General features: G+C 42.1%; 1 protein-coding gene across 4 annotated transcripts in view; it reads left to right on the forward strand.

The window, feature by feature from the left end:
- HOMER1 (homer scaffold protein 1) overlaps nucleotides 1–21077 on the forward strand; it is a 79198-nt gene that overhangs the window by 26434 nt on the left and 31687 nt on the right. For 3 of the 4 annotated variants that reach the window (XM_080972966.1, XM_080972965.1, XM_080972967.1), the window contains exons 2-5: nucleotides 6155–6311; nucleotides 10463–10594; nucleotides 13960–14052; nucleotides 20112–20254. In XM_080972966.1, the coding sequence (XP_080829092.1) occupies nucleotides 10493–10594; nucleotides 13960–14052; nucleotides 20112–20254 (338 nt within the window). In that variant the 5' untranslated portion in view covers nucleotides 6155–6311; nucleotides 10463–10492. Of the gene's footprint in view, nucleotides 1–6032; nucleotides 6312–10462; nucleotides 10595–13959; nucleotides 14053–20111; nucleotides 20255–21077 lie in introns of those variants that run through there. The other variant, XM_080972964.1, reaches the window with a different exon arrangement.

The raw sequence follows: 21077 nt of genomic DNA on the forward strand, positions 1-21077 counted from the left end.
CTTTGAGCAGTGAGAAAGGAAAGAACACTGGGAACTTACGGAGTTTCTGTAACACTGGCTTTATTTACAATTACACAAATAGTGTGTGAGAACAAACAACAGGCACACCTGCAAGGAAGCAAATCACACCCCCACATTAGATTCCCCAGAAAGAGATCCTGAGGTACATGTGCCATCCACTACTTTCTTGCTTTCTCTGCTTCCACCTGTTTCCAAATTGCTAGAAATGCTATTTCTCCAAACATTCACTCCCCACTTTATACACACACATGCATATGCACATAAGCAGGAGTGCTCAATGAGTTCAGTGCAGAGTTCTGTTCAAATTCTGCCCATCTACCACGGTGTGCATGTTAAAAATCAGGGAGCTGATAGTTTAAATCAGGGGTCAGCAAGGTTTATCTTGCCTGGGCCGGATCGGTCCTGCATAGATCCCTCCGTGGGCTGGATCACGCGTGCGAGTGCATGCGCCTGCGATTTTCAGTGTCTGCGTCTGCGCATGCGCAGATGCGATTTTCAATGCTGCGGAAGTGAGTCCCCGCTCTGCGCTGGTTTAGCACAGTGCATGAGCAGGCAGCTCAGTTCGGGGGTAGCTTGTGGGCTGGTCAAAAGACCTCCACGGGGCACTTCCAGCCCATAGGCCTTAGGTTGCTGACCCCTGGATTAAATACATATTTACAGTGGTACCTTGGCTAACATATGCTTCAGGTTACATACGCTTCAGGTTACAGACTCGCTAACCCAGAAATATTACCTTGGGTTAAGAACTTTGCTTCAGGATGAGAACAGAAGTCGTGTAGCGGTAGCACAGTGGCAGCAGGAGGCCCCATTAGCTAAAGTGGTGCTTCAGGTTTAGAACAGTTTCAGGTTAAGAACAGACCTCCAGAACGAATTAAGTACTTAACGCAAGGTACCACTGTATAGTATTACAAGTGGTCCAAGACCTGCTTTTAAAAAATCCCCATCTTCTCCCCCACACCCCTGCCCTGCCCAGTATGGTTGCTCTAGGAGAGGGTTAAGGAGTAAACCCTACACAAATCCAGAGTGGAGTCCCTAAGGCAGTTGGAATCTTGTATGCCTGCTTCTGGCAACTCCTGCAGCCAAACTGGTGCCTAATGTATTGCTCTACTTCCCTTTGGACCACATCAGCAGGATGAAAAGGGGTTGTTATCATCTAGGCAACCCTGGACCTCCATACATGCTGCCCGGAGAGGTCACTTCTGTGTAGCTAACATAGCAAAACTATGGGAGGCAGTTACGTGTTACCGGTCTCTGCAGGCACAGGAGGTGATGTGATTCTCCGGCGGTTTGCCTTCACCCCAAGAAGCACACTCCATTGTCTCTTGATACATGTGGATGTCAACAACCAATGACATATTTAAATGTGTTTCTGCGTGGACTTTGAATAAAATCAGATTAATGCAGAAGTAGGATGGCACAGATTTAGGAATGATCACATGCAGAAGTGACATGAACCAGAAATAGACACATCTGTCCACCCCTGCAGATCCACTGTAACAGAAGAGTGAGTGGAAGAATGACTGAGAGCCATGGAGCGTGATGGAATGCTGGGTGGAGTCAGAGTGACTGACAGATGGAGGGCGTCTGAGAATTGCATTTGAAGTGGAGTTGTGAGAAAGTGTATGAAAGCAGAGGTAAAAAGTAAGGATAGCCATAAAGAGGAAAATTGGTAATTTTAGATTAGGTGATATCTGTAAATATACAGTGCTCTTCTGTACTATCTACGGTAGCTCAATAGGTTGTGGTGGCAGGTATTGTGAGGGTCTTAAAGGGAAGTTTAGATGTTTGAACTAATTACTTCTAGGGACCTGAGCCTTCGTACACATACCTTTTGCTGGAGATGGTGTGATAGGTCACCTCCCCCAAATTCTGACTTGCCCTTTGCCGAACAAGAGAGGTCTCGATATAAAGAAACAATGAACTCCCATAAAAAAGCACCAACCAGTCATTAAGGACTATAAACCAGTGATCTACTAACAAAAAAAAATTAATAAGTCAGTGATAGTGGTGCTTGCTAATTCCTTCTCACCCTATCCTTAAGTGGTAGGAGGAATTCACTCAAATATCATTTTTTTGTATCAGGCTTTTAAGTATTTTAAAGCGTTATTTCTTACCTTAATGTTCAAGGATAAGCATTTTAAGAAAATGATTCCAAGTTCCAAAAGTGACTTTACTAGATTTAAACCTGTAAATAATTAATTAATTTACTTGATGACTCTTGGGGTTCCTTCCAACTCTATAATTCTGTGCTTTACTCACTACTGTTTAAATCAGGGGTAGGCAACCTAAGGCCCATGGGCCACAAGCTGCCCATGGGGGTCATTTAACCAGCCCACGAGTCGCCCCTGAACCGAGCTGCCCACTCGACGAATCCACTCGCGCTGTACTAAACTGGCACAGCATGTCGCGGGGACTTGCTTCCGCGGCGCTGGAAATTGCGTCTGTGCATGAGCAGATGCTGGAAATCACATCTGCGCTGATGCCGGAAATCGCGGGGGTGCGCACAATCTGGCCCACGGAGGGATCTCCACTGGAGTGAACCGGCCCAGGCAAGGTAAACCTTGCCAACCCCTGGTTTAAGTCTTCTCTGTGCCCTTATTTCCTCTGTCTCCTAAACCTTTTCCATCCTGTTTCTCCTTAATTATAGATAGTGTCATCAATGTACATAGCACCATCCATCTTAAGGAGAAGTTACCCAAAGTGAACACAATAATTCAGCTTTATCTTTACTAATGCCAAACAGTGTGGAAGTATTTGAGGCTTCTCTTAGTATAACCCTAGATAGCACTCTGGCTCCTTCAGTGCAAATAGAAATGGGAAAAATCAGCCCAGCCAGCCACCCACTCTGGGTTGGCGATAATGCTATTAGGAGAACAGGAGATGAGACTAGATGGTGCCTGCTGGCTGGGTGGGTGTGTTGGGGTTTTTTCTTTATAATTTTTCTTTAAAATATGTCTGTTCAGTCACATCACAGCTGTATTTCAAAAATGGAAACTACACAAGCAGAACAGCTACAAGCAGGCTCAAAGGATCTTTGGCATGGTTTACTGCTGGTGGCGCTGTGGGTAAAACCTTGAACGGCGGTTCGAATCCCCGCGGCGGGGTGAGCTCCCGTCGTTCGGTCCCAGCTCCTGCCCACCTAGCAGTTCGAAAGCACCCCCAAGTGCAAGTAGATAAATAGGTACCGCTTTATAGCGGGAAGGTAACAGCGTTTCCGTGCGCTGCACTGGTGCTGGCTCGCCAGAGCAGCTTCGTCACGCTGGCCACGTGACCCGGAAGTGTCTTCGGACAGCGCTGGCTCCCGGCCTCTTAAGCAAGATGGGCGCACAACCCTAGAGTCGGACACGACTGGCCCGTACGGGCACGGGTACCTTTACCTTTACCTTTACTGCTTAAAGGTAAAGGGACCCCTGACCATTAGGTCCAGTCGCGGACGACTCTGGGGTTGCGGTGCTCATCTCGCTTTACCGGCCAAGGGAGCCAGCGTACAGCTTCTAGGTCATGTGGCCAGCATGACTAAGCTGCTTCTGGCGAACCAGAGCAGCACATGGAAATGCCGTTTACCTTCCCGCCGGAGCGGTACCTGTTTATCTATGTGCACTGTGTGCTTTCAAACTGCTAGGTTGGCAGGAGCAGGGACCGAGCAACGGGTGCTCACCCCGTCACAGGGATTTGAACTGCCAACCTTCTGATCGGCAAGCCCTAGGCTCTGTGGTTTAACCCATAGTGCCACCTGCGTCCCTGGTTTACTGCTTACTACTGGTCAAAAAACTACTTCATTTTTCATCTCTCCAAAGTCAGTCCAAATGAGTGTTGGGATCAAACTGGGGCTGTAGCTAGGGTGGGGAAATGAGGCTTAATGGAGCCTCTGAACATTGATGGGACCTGCCCCTTAAAAAAACATGGGAGGGGGCAAAGTGCCTCAGCCCCCAGGAGCTGGCATTTATGCTGCAGAACTTGCATGCAACGCTTGTGGGACTCCTTCCATGGCAATAGTGTGTGGTCAGTGGACCAAGGGAACAAGGCTAGTTCCCTAAATGTTTCCCTGGTGTATCCTTCCCAGAGCCCAGGAAGCTTCAGCCTGGCTTAGGGAGAGAGGTGCAGTGCTCACAGGCATGACATCACAGTGTTCCCCCCTCCCCATCACCCCTGGAAGCTGGCACCTCTGGCCCTAACTCTTTCCTAAGAAAAAATTCACTGCACACCACTGTTCTGTGGAGAGGCTTACCTGGTACATATTCTGCTATTTTTTATGTATCTGGCAAAAACCTTTCTATTTTATCAGGTTTGTTAGGGATGTTAGATTTGAGCCTGCTATTTTTAATTAGAATTTTTATTCTTGTGCAAATTGTATTTTCTGTTCTTAGTAGTAGTGAAGGGTACATATACATTCTGTAACTAAATAAAAATACCTTGGGTAGGATGAAGGGGCAGAAAGGTTCCTTCTGGTATTGCTAATGTTTGGAGACAGTGACTGAAGAATGCAGAAAGACCCTGCCAAGAAATCTGATTTTTATTTTTGCTTTGTGTGTACAAGCATGTTTCAGGGTGGTAAATGTTAAGCCTTGTTGCAGCAGCTGTTGTAGCAGCTCTCAGTGCTTAGGATATTGTTGCGAAATATTAAAATAACTTTGTTATGAAGTGTGGAAGCAGGTGAACTATGAAAATATGATATAACAGGAGTCAGATGGCATTTACCTGAGAGTTACCTCTAATGTGTGAAGACATACAATGTGAAGTAGCTGAACTAGTAAATAAATTATGCCACATCACTAAAATAAGAGGCTATAAGATGATAGCCAATGTAATACCAGCTTTTTTAAAAAGAATGAGACAGGATCCAGAAAATTATAGACCTATCAGTTGCTACTTCCCCCCTACATAATTAAATAGAGAATGGTGCTAAAGTCTTCAGATTGTTAATTACAATTGCAGTGCAGTAGTAGAACACTGATGAGTAGCTACTAGATAACATCAGCAATGCTAGACAGTCTATATGGAAAAAAATCTTTCCATCTTTTAAACTTTAGAAATGTAAAGGATTGAACCTGGAAGAGAAAAAACTGGTAGCATTAATACTCTAGATCTTTTAAATGTACAAAGTTACATAAGTCATTTATTTACTCACAATCCTATGAAGTTGGTTGGTGGACATTCTGCACTTGCCTTAGGCTATCCAATGAGTTTTGTGACTTAGAGATTTGATCTAAGGGATTAAATCACATATAAGACACTTAGTTTGATATTTCATTGATTAACTATTCAATACTATAAACAGTTCTCTGCTATCACTTTCAAATAGCCCCTGTTGTGCAGATTCTCCTCAAGTGCAAGCAACAAGCCCCTAGCCTTACTTTGGTGTCCAAACTTGCATATTGTTTCTGTCCAAACAAGCCAAGTTTGGGAAGCCAAGGACAAACCTTAGCTTAGCATCATGACTTGTCTGGAGAGAAGCAAACCATTTTGTACAGAGCGCTAAATTCCTGATCACAGCAACACGATTGTTGAATTAATGAATTCATTGGTGTTAATGGACAGCTCAGATTCTGTACTCCCCCCGCCCCCTAGGCAGACATAAGCAGATATTTTATACATGCCTCAACAGCCATAATATTAGATAAAGGCTAAAAGAGGCAGTAGTTGTGATCTACCATGTGAAGCATTTGACAGGAAAAGCAACAAATATTTTTCAGTAAGTCATAGCTCATGATATCTAGGGCTTCTAGGCTGTTAAGAAAAGGATGAGAAAAGTCCTCTCACTAGGTTTCGCTCAATGGAAGAAAATCACACTTCTATTATTGACAGTTAGTGTTAAAGAGGTTGACAGATGGAGAATGAGGGAGGGGGAGGTGGTGTATCAGTAGTGCCTCTATATTTAGATATGCCTCCTTTATCTGACTGTACAGCTGGCCACTCAATTTATTTTAAAGGACTTGTGCTTCCCTTTCCTGTGAGTACTTTTCATGTGCTTCACAGATATATCCTACTCCATGCACGCAAGCCTGTGGGGGCCAAGTACATTACTCATGCAAAGTGAAGTTCATAGGGGCCAATGGATGGAATATCCAAATGACTTGTGTACAACCATATTGCGTCCAAATCAGATTCATCACTTTTACTTTCTGCCCTTCAGGGAGCAACCCATCTACAGCACCCGAGCTCATGTCTTCCAGATTGACCCTAACACGAAGAAGAACTGGGTTCCCACCAGCAAGCATGCTGTTACTGTGTCCTACTTCTATGACAGCACAAGAAATGTCTATAGGATAATCAGCTTGGATGGCTCAAAGGTAAGCTATCTGACAGTTTAAACTCAGGTAAACTTCTACATTTAATCTGTCTCTCCCCCCCCCCCTTTTAACGTTACTGAAAAGTGATGCAAAATGAGAGCACCACTCTTGGAACTTAACATACAATATAATACTTTATTAACTTTTGAAGTTGGTCGAGAAACCTGTTTGGGGACTGCTTGTCTCCTCTGACTTCTCTGTCTCTCAATTCACTGTAACTGTAAAGGAGGAAGGAGGCTAAAAGGCATTCTGCTTGGAGTATATATCTTTAGTCCTAAGTAATATGGCAGATATTATGTTGAGTAGTTTTATTTTTTTATTAATGTTAATGTAGAAATCCATTTTCCACCAGAAAATCTAGTCTTATTTTCCCTGTGTGCCAGAATGTCAAAATGTCTATACTAAACATAACACTGCATATTGAGGAACGTTCTAATGTTTGCATTTAATCAATCTGTTCAACAGTTGATCCATTTACTAAAATTTGATTGCTACCCTGGGCTCCATTGGGAGAAAGGGCAGGATATATGTTAAATAAATAGATAGATAGATAGATAGATAGATAGATAGATAGATAGCTATGCTGATAATATTGAATGTGAAGATTTCAAGTCTAAATTACCATTTGGAAATCAACAGCTTGATTATTCCAACTGGCATTTTCTCTCTGAATCTTCTTTAAAATCCTGACATGGTTCAAATATATTGTATCTTAGGTAAATTGGTTTATCAGTGTGTTTAGATTACATTATCCAAAACTCATCCTTCCTGACCAGAGTTAAAAAAAAAAACCTTCAAGGAAAAGGCCAACTTCCTGCATACTTGTGCAGAAAATATAGATTGTCACCCAAGTTCATGATGTAACATAAGCAAAAGAAAAATGGAGGTCCCTGCCTCAAAGGAGTTCACAATCAAAATTTTGATAGCAGGAGAGACAATAGAATACTATTAAAACATCTGCATTGTTTGCTCTGTGGTGGAAAAAGTTTTTTTCTTTTAAAAAAAATGGCATTTTACTAATTGTCCTATAATTATTGGGGCTGGGGTGTCTAAAGATGTGCTGATTTCATGATCCGCCACTTAGGAAATCCAGCTGCCTGGCCTCTAGTATTATGAGCAGTTTGTATTCTTGGAGTAAATAAGTCATTAAGAAAACTAATTCATTAAGAAAACTAGTTGATGTCAATATGCAAAGCAGATATGGATGCTGTATGATTTATTTCAAACAATAAAAGATCATGTAATTTTTCTATTGTATTCTGTTGGTCAGGCACAAAGTAAACTTCTGATAACATTTCCACTGCCATTCAATTTCATTCATGCTGTAGTGGGACTCTTGCAGACATCAGAATAAACATGCAGTGTTTCATGTAAGGATTCAGTTTGCACAATTATCTAGCACCACCAACTGGATGATTTAAATGTAGAAAGCTAAAATATTCCTTCATTTTTTGACAACTATATGGTACCAACTCCTCATCTGGATGAAAGGCAGCTGCCGTCAATGCAAAAAATATGAACCTTTGACGTAGGCATTTTAATTAGGATTTCATTGGCTTCAGTATCATTTGTATCTTTTGAAAACCTATTCCATGGAATGAGGCACAATTTATAGTTACTGAGGTTTGAATGAGTATTTCTTTCTCCAGTTTTGCTGAGTGGCAGATTTCAAGCTGCTGTGGTAAGTCTCGATTTCTAATCCCAGGGAAGATGACCTTTGGATTCAGGAACTGATCTGACTACAGGTGTCAAACTTCCCATGGCCCTGATCTAAATTCAGCGCTAATTATTGCTTTAAAATGAATCTTCTCCGGTTTCTGAGCTGTAGTTTACTAGAACAAAGTGCATAGATAGCATATTTTTTGAAAAACCTGAAAAACACAGAATAGAGTTTATGGCACATACTTGCTAATTAGGTTTCGTTAACCTAGACTTCTGAAATAAATTAAATGTGGAGTATTATTGCTATCTTGTTCTTGACTTTTGCTCAACGGTTTCATCCAAAGAGTCACATACAAGAGCACATTACAGAACTACATGTGATGCATAAGATCTGTGGATCGAATCACTCAACATTTCAAAGCAACTGTAGGAGAGCTCAAAGTTGAAGATGTGGGACTATTTTAACTCTATCCTGATCTTACTACCCAAAGCTGCTATTAGCCCAGCAGAGGGGGAAGGTGCTGCAACTTTTTCTTCCTTTGGGGCTAGTGGCTGCTTTGTGATGAGACAGTTAAGCGACCCTCACTCAGTTCCACAAGCTTTGATCAAATTTGGAGTTTTCCTGTGGTTGCTTTAAATTTTAAGGAAAACTGTGTTTTGGAAAACTGAATTACAGATTTTCTGTGGAATGTACAGTTTCACCCCTCTATACGGTGGTACCTCAGGTTACATACGCTTCAGGTTACAGACTCCGCTAACCCAGAAATATCACCTCAGGTTAAGAACTTTGCGGCAGCAGGAGGCCCCATTAGCTAAAGTGGTGAGCTTCAGGTTAAGAACAGTTTCAGGTTAAGAACGGACATCCGGAACGAATTAAGTACTTAACCTGAGGTACCACTGTATAGCTATTTTTAAAACTAATGCAGCATGTTTCAAAGCCCCTCTTAACAATGCCTTTTTGGTGCATACCGGCAGAAGAAACAAACCTTCCAATACAAACTCCTCCCTTTCTACACACAGTTGCACATGGTGCTTTGATGTTACAGCAATTGCTGAAGGGAAGCACAACATTCCTGATTGCCTGCTCAGTCTCTTAAAACAATGATAATCCCAGTAAGCTTTTTCAGGAAGGCTGCTAATAGCAAACCTCACCATATGAATTAAGCAATAACATGCTCTCTGAATCTTATCTGATGACTGTTTCTGCCACCTCAGCAGGTTTGTTTTTTTAAAGGCTATAATCTTGTGCCCAATTAACTGGGAGCAAGCCTTGTTGAATTTCATGGAAATTACTTCTGAGTAGACATGAACACGATTGTGCTGCACCAGATGTGTTTCTGCCAATCCTGTGCCAGCTTGCTAATTTTAAGGAGGTGCTATCTGTCAAACCTGATGGGTTTGTAATTCTATGACTTCAATATCTCCAACATTTTTAGTGTAGTGATGCTGTCATACAACAGGCTAATAGAGAGTGACCTTCATTTGAATCTTTGTACTAAGACTCTTTCAAGAGGATTGGTCTCAACCTTCCATAAAAGCCTTAATCACGATTTTTAAGGGTGACACAATGGCTTACTCATTAGTACTCTTTCTAAAAGCTGTACTTGGAATTGATTGCAACCTTCATTGTAAATAAAAAGAGTGCACTTGATTGTGCCTTTCTAAATTTTTAACATTTTCCATTTTCTGGATTTCTGAATGCCATCTGGATATAAACATTTACCTACTTCAGAGGTACAGGCTTTGATTTTTCCAAAGTCCCTGGCTTATTTAGGGACTTGTAAGGGAATAGAGTGATGTGTCCACTGCAGATCTCGCTGCTTCCAAGTCTAACTAGCAATAACCTGGAGTAAGGCTAGAGACCTGTCAGCAAATAACTGTAATGAGAAAAGGTTCCTAAGAGAATATCCCCAGGATAGCAAGTTCAGGGGAGTTTGGGTAGAAAAAAAGGTAGCTTGCTCTGCCTCTTTCAGTTGCTGCTGTTAGCCTATCTCTGAAAAAACTCCTCTGGGGAATGATTGCATAGCTTTTCACCCCCCACCTTTATCTCTGTTAATCCTATGGGGGGAAAGATTCCATCATTATTACACCCATTTTACAAAGGGGTGGGCAGGGCTGTGGCTGAAGGTGTCCCCGGTTTTTAATTAAAGGCTAGGATAACAACAGAAAAAGTGCAGCATGCAAGGCAAAAAACCCCAAGGGTGAGCACAGCTCTCTCCAGCTTTCCAAAAGTGGGTCTAGCATCATTCTCAAGTTTTGAGTCTTCCATTCTGCCCTCCTTTTATCCTTACAATTACTCTGAGAGCAAGCAGGAACTGGAATCCATAGCTGGAGCTACACTGATCTGTTAATCACTAACAAAATTCCACCTTCTCCCTCTTCAGGTTGCTGTTCAACAGGCGAAGCTGACTCCTGGCCCATGACATTAAGGGAAGCTTTATGAGTATATTACTTTGTCATTTCATAACTTCTTCTTTTCTTTTTTGCAGGCAATAATAAACAGCACCATCACTCCCAACATGACATTCACTAAAACATCACAGAAGTTTGGTCAGTGGGCAGATAGCAGAGCAAATACTGTTTATGGCTTGGGATTTTCCTCTGAACACCATCTCTCAAAAGTAAGTAAAAGGCAACATGGTCTTGAAGTGTTATCTAGTGTGTGTCTGCAAAGATGCCTCCCTACCCCTGCCCTGGAGGAAGACTCATCAAGGAAACCATAAGTTGCCACTATATTCCTCCAATTCATAGCAGTAAAAGCAAAATAATTGCAGGTTTGGGAAGAATAATGCCATATTAATTCTCAAATTTATTCTTTTGCTCTTTTAATACTTTACTATTCCAAAGGCTGAAATAGATTTGTTTTTTAGCCTATAAAAAGTTACTAAAACTACTAAAGCCATCAATCATGAATTTGCAGAACCCTGGATACCAAAACTAAGCCTGGGCTTCTTGTTAGGCAGAGTGAGGCAGCTGCCTTAGGTAGCAAGTGCTGGGTGGTGCAGGAAGTAGCAGCAAGACATTGGAGCTGCATGGGCCTGCCCTGAACCCCATAAATGAGCTTGCTGCCCTTGTGGGCAGTGGAAGATGCTTGACCCATCACTAGAGTCCAACCAAGTACAACTGCCATTCTGCTTAGTTTCTGTACATGGAATGGGGTGAGTGCCATCATGTTGTTTGCCAAATGACCAAAACCCACTCAACATTCAAAGCCCTTAAACTTTGTTCAGGATGGGACTTGGCAGCACTTCTCCATGTGCATTACCTGTTTTGGGTTGAGAGTGCTCTCATCTAGTCTTACAGTTATATAACCTGATGGAGAAGGTGAACCTTATGTGTTGGGTTGAGTCAGTACAAGTTACATTGGCCAATGAGTGGTTTCCTTGAATTGACCAAACCAGTGGCACTGAAGACCATAATTCATTCAGGTTTTGTTCTGATTTCTGCTTTGGTTGGCTTGCTTTTATTTTATGATGGTGAGGCATGAAGCAAAGACCCAAGCTGGAGAAGAGGCAATAGTGAGCTACATGGTCAGCGCACTGATATTGTCTTCCTCAGCTCTCCATATAATCTTGTTCAATGGGTTTATATTCACTTTTAAAGTGGTATGGGATCTCAAATGGACGACACCCTCTTTAAACCGCACTTGACTATTCTAGTGAACATTTGCCAGGTCCCACAGTTCACACTCCCCCTTCCAGCTGAGAACCTACAGTGGCCATGGTAACGGAGCTGCCTTTGGTGCAAGAGAGATTTGGCAGTGGGCACTTAATAAGTCAGGGTTTAACCCCAATAGTGCTATAGTGTAGCTTAAGCTCTAGGAATACAGGGAGCTGCATTTATACTACATCATATTGTTTGCCATCTAGCTCAATATAGTCTGCTCTGACTGCCTGTGACTCTCCAGGGCCTCAAGCGTAGGCCTTTCTCATCTCCCGTTACCTGACCATTTCAACTAAAGATGCCAATGGATTGTATCCAAGACCTTCTAGATGCAAAGCATGTTCCCTACTAAGCTATGAGCTATCCATAGAGCTATTCATTTGTGTGGGGAAAGTAGGTTTTTAAGAGTATCCTATATATGGAGCAGAGTATTTGAACAGATGTAGCCCAGGGAACATTGACTTCTTGCACATTCTTTTGAATTGTTATAGCATGCAGCTGTTCTACAGAGAAGTATGTAGTGGGGAACATGTGGTTTTGTGCACGGTATCTGAAGAAAGCATTGAATTTGGAAATGGTTGGGCTGCCTACTTGTCAAAATTGCTGAAACTGATACAGTATTTTTCGCCCTATAGGACGCACCGTCCCATAAGGCGCACCTAGTTTTTTGGGGGGGAAATAAAGGGAAAAAAATTTATTCCCCCCCCCCCAGGCGTCGGGCTGGGGCGGGGGAAGCCCGAGCTTCCCCTGACCCCAGCCCCCAGAACAGGCAACTCTCCGCAAGCTGTGGGAGCCCGACGCCGGGCTCCCACGCCTTGCGGAGAGCTGCGCGAAGTCTGGGCACGCTGAGCTCAGCGCACCCAGCCTTCGGCATGCAGGCAACTCTCCGCAAGCCGCGGGAGCCCGGCGTGGGCTCCCACGGCTTGCGGAGCTCTGCGCGAAGCCTGGAGAGCGAGAGGGGTCGGTGCGCACCGATCCCTCTCGCTCTCCAGGCTTCAGCGAAAGCCTGCATTCGCCCCATAGGATGCACACACATTTCCCCTTCATTTTTGGAGGGGAAAAAGTGCGTCCTATGGGGCAAAAAATACGGTAGTTCTGTGGAACCAGACAGGTGCTTGAGTAGTGAAAATTAAACAAATGTAAAAGCAAGTGTAAGCCAGTTAGATTGGGAACAAAAATGACTTCTTGGCAAATTACAAAAGGATTATTTTTCAAATATAGATGCCTGCACATCTATATCTTGGTGATAAAATGGTCAAGTAAACCAGAGGTTTATATGCAACAAAGAATTAAAGAAAATAAGGGAAAGCTTTCCTCTCAAATTTCTCCACTGGCCCTTGGGAATCTGTCCTCCTATATGCTCCCCAGCTCAGAGTGTGACTTACGTGTGAGAACCAATGACAATAATAATAATAATTTATTATTTATACCCCGCCCATCTGGCTGGCTTTCCCCAGCCACGCTGCAGGTAGAGACATCAGCAAGTGTAACAGAGGAGCATATGCCAGACCCTGTACACCAGGAGAATTCTTCTCTGATTTACTATTCATAACGTCTGAATTCAAAGGTTCTCATCCACTGATAGAGAGAGCCTTTCTCCAGTGGAAGAGAGGAGCCTTTGGCTCCCATCTAAAGAACTGATTATTCATATCATCTGAAGTAAAATGCCATTTAAAATTGATTACTTACACAGGATTAGAAAAAACCCACAGAGCCACTTGCTGGGGGGGGGGGAGGCTAGCAAGCTGTATTCTGAAAATTAATAGTGACTAGTACTGTAGAAAAATATAGTAGGATCAGAACAGCAACAGTTTCCTTATGAATATCTAGGCAGGAATATTCAGCCATGGCCTTTCAGCAGTCCTTGCTTTACTTCAGTAGAAACCCAGCCAGTCAGTGGGTAAAAGAGCAAGAGCATTCAAGTATACCTAAAGGTCCTCTTCCCTGATACTGCAGGCTCTGACTGGTTAACTGTTATACCAAAAGTTTTGCCGCATAACTGACTTTTGGCTACAGGCTAGATGACAGTTTTTGAAGGGTATGGGTTAGGACATTTTTGAGAGGTAGCAACCTGGCTTAGCAATCTGAATAGCTGTTCCACATTGCATTTTGTAGATAGAATGACAAACAGAAGACAGATTCTTTTTGACCACCACCACTAGAACATGATATTTCAAAAACGGTCTCTTCAGATTCTCTATAAACCCCTGTTGATTATTGGAGAGCAAATGTTTTTCTCTAGCCCGATTTATTATATAGAATATGTTCTGCCTAGCAAAGCTATGCTATATACAGTGTATAATTATGTAATCTTTGCCTTTAGTTTGCAGAAAAATTTCAGGAATTTAAAGAAGCTGCACGGCTAGCTAAGGAAAAATCCCAAGAAAAGATGGAATTAACAAGTACACCCTCACAGGTGCGTTTGTTCTGCTCTCTGTTCAGATTGGATTCTGAATGCTACTAACTTCTTTGCAGATGGGCTTCATTAATCCATTTTACTTTGCAGTTTGGGAAAGACAGGTGCTTAGTTGCATGCAAACTGTTTCACAGTCCTGTACCTGGTTTGACAATAGTTATGTTGAATAATGCTCTGTAATAGATTCTGTGGGGTTTCTGTGGGAGTGTGTATGCAGCCCAAGTATCAGTAATTTATATAGTCTTAAGGTTGGGATAGCACCAACACTGGGTGAGAGGCAGAGTGGGCTTGCATACAGCCCTTCAGTATTGCAAGTTCAGCCCATTTTTGGCTCTGGCTTCACTCATCATAGAAGACATGTGCATGCACTGTTTTTTCCCCATGGGTCAATCAGTGACCCTTTGTAAGAAGATGATTTCATGCCCCTGTTAACCTAATCGCAAATACCTAAGCTTGGGTTTTAACTTTTATGCTGCACCAAAGGAGACCTGCAACAAAATGCTGCTATGCATCATTGCCTCTAGCAGGAGTACTCCTATTCAGGATTCAGATAGCGACTTTTCTAGAATACAGTACTGTAAGAAACTGTAGGGACCAGGGGAAGGACAGCAGGATTACCGGTATTTCCTAGACTAACAATTGGCTGTAGTGTGCAGTTGCATTCTTATCTCCAATCTAGGGCAACTGAGGAGCTAGGGAGGGGGCAGAGAGGATTTTGGGCAGTGAGGATAATAGAGGAGGGTAAATCTAAGCAAAGAGGACGCAGGTGGCGCTGTGGGTTAAACCACAGAGCCTAGGACTTGCCAATCAGAAGGTTGGCAGTTCGAATTCCCGCAACGGGGTGAGCTCCCGTTGCTCAGTCCCTGCTCCTGCCAACCTAGCAGTTCAAAAGCACATCAAAGTGCAAGTAGATAAATAGGTACCGCTCCGGCGGGAAGGTAAACGGCGTTTCCGTGCGCTGCTCTGGTTTGCCAGAAGTGGCTTAGTCATGCTGGCCACATGACCTGGAAGCTGTATGCTGGCTCCCTCGGCCAGTAAAGCAAGAAGAGCGCCGCAACCCCAGAGTCGGTCACGACTGGACCTAATGGTCAGGGGTCCTTTTAAATCTAAGCAAAGTGGGTGGATGGGGATGCTGAGGAAAGGTGTGCTGTGGAAGATGGAAAAAGAAAAGGCGACTTAGGGGCTCCTGGCCTCAAATTGTTATTTCTTGCCCTCAATAGCTATTTCTTTCCCCAAAAAGTTTGCCAGAGTTAGAGGGCAGGGAATCCTGAGAGAAGTATGGTGGCACAGGGACGCCTGCAAGGAAGACTGGGGACTTAATCCTATCTGCCTAGGCTGTGCATGGCTGCCAAGCAGGCAAGCAAAAGCAAGGAAGTACTAAAGATACTATGTCCTTGCTTTGTCTCACACAACAGCTAGTGGCTGCTTCTCACTTTGCTTTTGAGCATATTTCTCCAAAAACGACTGCTTTCAATTGAACTCTGTCTCAGTTTTTCCAGTCCATGTTAGTGGCAGTTATTGATGGAATGTAGCCCCCTGTGTGGCGTTGTTTACTTCCCTCAGTTAGTACCTGCCTATCTTCCTGAGTTCCAGAAACCTGGGGTCCATTTTGGGGCATGCACATGTGCATTCATTTACCTGTGCACATGGCCATAAAAAGAGAGAGAGAGATACAAACTTTCCAATATACCAGACTTTCCCAAAACAGACTTGAACAAAACTGTGGATTAAAAAATAATTTTTAAAACGTGTGTGCTGCACCAGTGGAAGTAGAGGGTGTGGTGATAGATGGGAAAACATTACCACAGAAGTTAAAAAAACAAACCACCTACACAATATGCTTCAGTGTGTCCAAAGCTGAGTAACATGTGGTGTTATCTTTGCTATTTTTCTTACCACATTATCCATGGATGGAGAAAAACTGAATTAAATGGGGGGAACATGTGGGCTGCCACTTGGATGAGGACAACTTTGTGTGGGATGACATGAAAAACATGCACACATGGCATGCATCAATTTACACTGTGGTGTGTATGTATCTGGGGTGCAATATGTTCAGTGTAAGATATTAGATACCAATGACAAAACTGCACAGGTTGGATATTTCCTACTGAGCACATGTTTCTACTAAAACTGTTACAGCAAAATATTTCTATTTCACCAGCTCATGAATGATAATGGAAATCAAATGATAAATGTTCCCATCTACCCTACAACAGTACATCCTAGATATTCCATAGGATAGCTGCTTCTACCTTACATTACAGACAATTCCACCTAGGACATGTTTTGTGTCTTGGGGGCCTAACATCCTTGGGCATTTTGGCCTCAGTACAATATGCAGAAACCCTTATATCCTCCTGTGTGTATTCTGGAGTCTGTCTGCCCCTGCCCAAACTAAGATTCTAGCAGGGCGTCCTAGCAGGTAACATTTAGGAAAGACAATTGCCAAGACACTTATACAGTATATGCATACTTTTCCTGGCTGAGGTGAGATCCCTTGAAGCTATAGCTGTAGTTTGGTGTTACGTACTAGCTCAAGAACATAGACTACAAACGCAAAGCTTACCCTCAACAATGAGAAAAGATTAATATTTATGTGTGGTGTGAAATATATGTTACTGCTCTGTGGAAGCTTCCATCAGATAAAAAATTCAATATGAAAATTCTTCAGTTAGAAAGAAGTTGTTATAAATATGGAGGAAAACCAGGATCAGTGTTGCATGTGGATTATATCTCCTCTCACTCTTTTCCTTATGTAGTAATTGACTTGCAAGTATCAACAAGGCTTTCATGAGTGGCATTTGGTATTTATATTTTAATCTGAATTTATTTATTTATTTATTATTTACTGGTGCATTAATTTAAATAGCTGCTAGAAATGGTCAGTTGTTTTTTATTTGTCATTGCAACCCCGTACCTTTATTACCTATAAGTCTTCTGGCACTGCAGCTTTAAGAATAGTTGTTGAAAAGCTTAGTGGAAAGCTTTTAAGTATACCCAGTGAATATTATAATAACATTGCCCGTGTTAGTTTTCTTATCTTCCTTGTAACCACCTCAGGTGTTCAATCTGCTCTGAAATACAAAATAAAGCCTTTTAGAAATCAGGCAACTTTCTGTTAAAATGCAGAATTTCATGTTGCTTTGTCTGGAGTTTCTTGAAAATAAGAAACTGCTATTTGGTTTTACTTAAAGAACACTTCAGTTGTTATAGTTACAAAAGAAATATTGAAAATGTGAACCTAGTGCATGCCTTAAATATTTTTTAAAAATACTAATAGCAATATGTTCTGATACTTAAATGATTGTATAGCAGTAATCATTTGCCCCTCCCCACCCCGCTCCTATAATTGGCATGTAGAAACTGGTCACCCTTTTGTCATAGAGTAAAGGTAAAGGTACCCCTGACCGTAAGGTCCAATAGCGAATGACTCGGGGTTGCGGCGCTCATCTCACTTTATTGGCCGAGGGAGCCGGCGTGCAGCTTCCAGGTCACTTGGCCAGAATGACTAAGCCGCTTCTGGCAAAACCAGAACAGCACACAGAAACGCCATTTACCTTCCTGCCAGAGCGGTACCTATTTATCTACTTGCACTTTGACATGCTTTCGAACTGCTAGGTGGGCAGGAGCAGGGACCAAGCAACGGGAGCTCACCGCGTCACGGGGATTCGAACCGCTGACCTTCCGATCAGCAAGCCCAAGGTTCAGTGGTTTAGACCACAGCACCACCTGCATGTCACAGAGTAGCTTGGTCCAAAGGGTTAGGTTCATGCAATATCCAGGACACTGTGTAAACCTCCCTGACCAGTCAGCCTGAATCACATTGCTTTAAATGGCAGTGAGTGTCTTTGAGTTTTTCCTCATACAAGACCCAGGACTCATATATTTATTCCTGTGAATGGATGATAACGTAATAGGGAAAATAAGAAAGTTGGCAGTATGCAGTTTGAACTGTATTGTTTCCTAGGGCTGCCATATATCCGGATTATTCCAGACATTACTGGGATTTCAAAGGCAGAATTGATGTTTGGGAGGGATTTCTGAAAGGTGGTGCTTTTTTGTATTTATTTGTTTTTTTTAAAAGCTCAACAACTTTTGGGGTGCCCTGGTTTTTACTTTTTGAAATATGGCAACCTTACTGTTTCCTAATTCATGAGTTTTTTTCTGTTTACATGTACGGTAACTGGTAAAGACTGTTTTAGGTAATTAACGTTAAATACCAACATGAAGAAGAATCACTATCGCATGATCACCTTTGCTGACAGTTGCACTATTAATTCTGTTCTTCCAATCCCTAACTAAATTTCAGTTACTAACAGAAACACTGTGTTATTTTTTACAAAAAGTAAACTGAAAGTGACTTACAATATAATACAAAAATTAAAACCAATACAACAAAACCCTTAAAACGTTCATATATATAAAATACGGTCTAACACATCCCATCCACTGAAGGAGGCCACAATATTTAAAACTCTCCAGGTTGAAGACAAAAAGCCTGGCTGAAAAGAAACGTTTCTGCTTAGTGCCTAAAAGTTGCTAGTCATGGCACCAGACATGTCTCCCTGAGAAGAGCATTCCATAAGCAGGGAGCCACCACTGAAAAGTCCCGTCCTCATGTTGCCACCTTCTGTACTTCCCCTATTCCACAGAGAAGGGCCTTAGGTGATGAATGCAGGGTCTGGGTTGGTTCATGTAGGGGTAGGTGGTCCTTGAAGTATTACGGTCTTGAGCCCCATAAAGCTTTATAGGTCTAAAGCTTAGAATTGGGTCTGGAAGTTAATTGAAAATGTACCAGAATTGGAGTTATATACTCAAACCATCTTGCATCAGCCAACAATCTGGTTGCTGAGTTCTGTATCAACCATAGTTTCTGAACTGTCTTTAAAGGCAGCCCCACATATAATGCATTGCAGTAAACTATTAATTCATGAGGTGTTGTAAGTTCCCTATATGGATAGGGATGTAGGTGGGTGTGGAAGAAGAGAGGGAAGGTATTTCCATTTGATTCAGACCTAGTCTTAGGTGATAAGGCATCTTTAAATATGCTGCAACCAGAGGGTAAAGAATTTTCCAGCTAATGTGATTTTTATTAATATGTGACAAGAAGTATTTGATCTATCTTGGTTTTTAAAAAATTCCTATGACAACCTGACTTACAGAATTTGAGTCATTTATGCAAACGTACAGGACAATTCTGTATTCATTTGCTCTGGATTTTAGTACACATGTTTTTAAGCTGTTGTGTAAAACTCCCATTTCATATTGGTACACAAAGACTGATTTAAATGTATATTTGTTATATAACGAGGAACATCTTAAATACAGCAAATGTAATAACAACTGTGTTTGAGTCAGTGGGATATACAAACTACTATAGGTATCTTAGGTCTTTTGCATTTGTTAGTTTATTTCCATACAAAATGGAACTTAAATGTGGTGTATATGTCTTTAACTACTAGAAAAGTCAGAAAATGGGATCCAGAGTCCCCAAAGTGGAAACATTACCATATCCATAATATTTGTAGTACTACCATACTGTTCCCAAAATTGAAATTTGGAGCGCACATTATCCTAGACACCCTGCTTAACTAGAGAAAACTGAAATTGTCCCTCCTGCCTTCAAAAGCAAGGGTCTGAAGTTTAACCCAAAATTGTTAAAGTACTCCAAATCAATCAGAAAGCTGTAATTTGGTATACATGTGGCCCAGGGCATACTGATTACTAGTAAAGATGGAAACATGATCATATATATGATCTCTTATGGTGAGATGTGACATTTATTTTGTAACAGAAGCCAGTACTCTACCACATAAAACTAAATGGTATTAATGGGCATTCTAGGCCAGTTCCCTATGGAAGTAAAGATCACCAATTAATTCATTTGTTTTTCTTTCAAATGATGGAGGAAAACGTTGCCATTCCCCCCCCCCCCCCTTATATCTGCTAAGGGTGTAATAGGTGTAAAATTCAAGTCTAGTACTTGGATGTTTGTCTAATATTGGAAGTACATTTGTGCATAATTCAGTGTGTAACCATAATTTTCTTTTTTTAAGGAATCTGCAGGAGGTGATATTCAATCTCCTCTTACACCTGAGAGTATTAATGGAACAGATGATGAAAGAACAACCCCAGAAGTGACGCAAAACTCAGAACCAAGGGCTGAACCAACCCAGAATGCATTACCATTTGCGCATAGGTACAGATTTCATTCACACATCCTTATTAAGTAATACGTGTGCACTTTATTGTTAAGACGGCCTCTTTCTCCATTTGTTTAATTTAAAATTTTAAAAGACTTAATGCTTGCAGTGTGGATCTGTGTCCAAAGAGGCATTTGTGCAGAGGGTGCAGTGAAGGAGCCACACTATTACTAAGGGACTACTGTTCAGTATAAAAAGAAGCTTGTCTCTTCAGGAGGGAAACCACTGCAGCAAAAACAAGAAACTTCACAGGTTTCGCCCTCCTGTGTGCATAGCTCACTTATGTCTTACCCTTTTCTTAAAGTAAAGAAAAGGAAATGGAATAGAATGGCTGCTTTTGAGCTTCAACATTTTTTTGTCTGGGAAGCACAATACAGATGCCTCTGAGACTTTAATATTTTGGACTAAATGCAGATTAGAAGAAGAAGGGGGGGGTAGAAGCTGCAATAAAATGTTGCAGTGTGGAGTGCTTCTGTCCAGGGTGCCAGTCAGCCATGTCAGAATTCTTAATTTCTTACCTCCTATCCTCTGTTTTCCTCTCTGCCCCCACCCCCACTCACCCGCTGTTGGTCAGCAATCCAGGCCTACTGAGCATGCTCATTCCTCACTGAGCTATTTTGGGGAAGTGGCTTTAAAAATTGCTTGTGCTTCTGCAGCCCTTTGGGCTCCTCCCAGCTGGCAGGTTCCTCCCTGTTGTGTTTGGATGGTGCTATTACGGCTACATAAGGATCCACACTAGGAGAATTGAGTTTGCTATTAATATATAGGATGAGTGATCACACTATGCTGCAACCTTTAACTTTCTAGTGTACAAGAATA

Source organism: Podarcis pityusensis, assembly GCF_964106645.2.
Source record: "Podarcis pityusensis genome assembly, chromosome: 11".
Lineage (NCBI taxonomy): Eukaryota > Metazoa > Chordata > Lepidosauria > Squamata > Lacertidae > Podarcis > Podarcis pityusensis.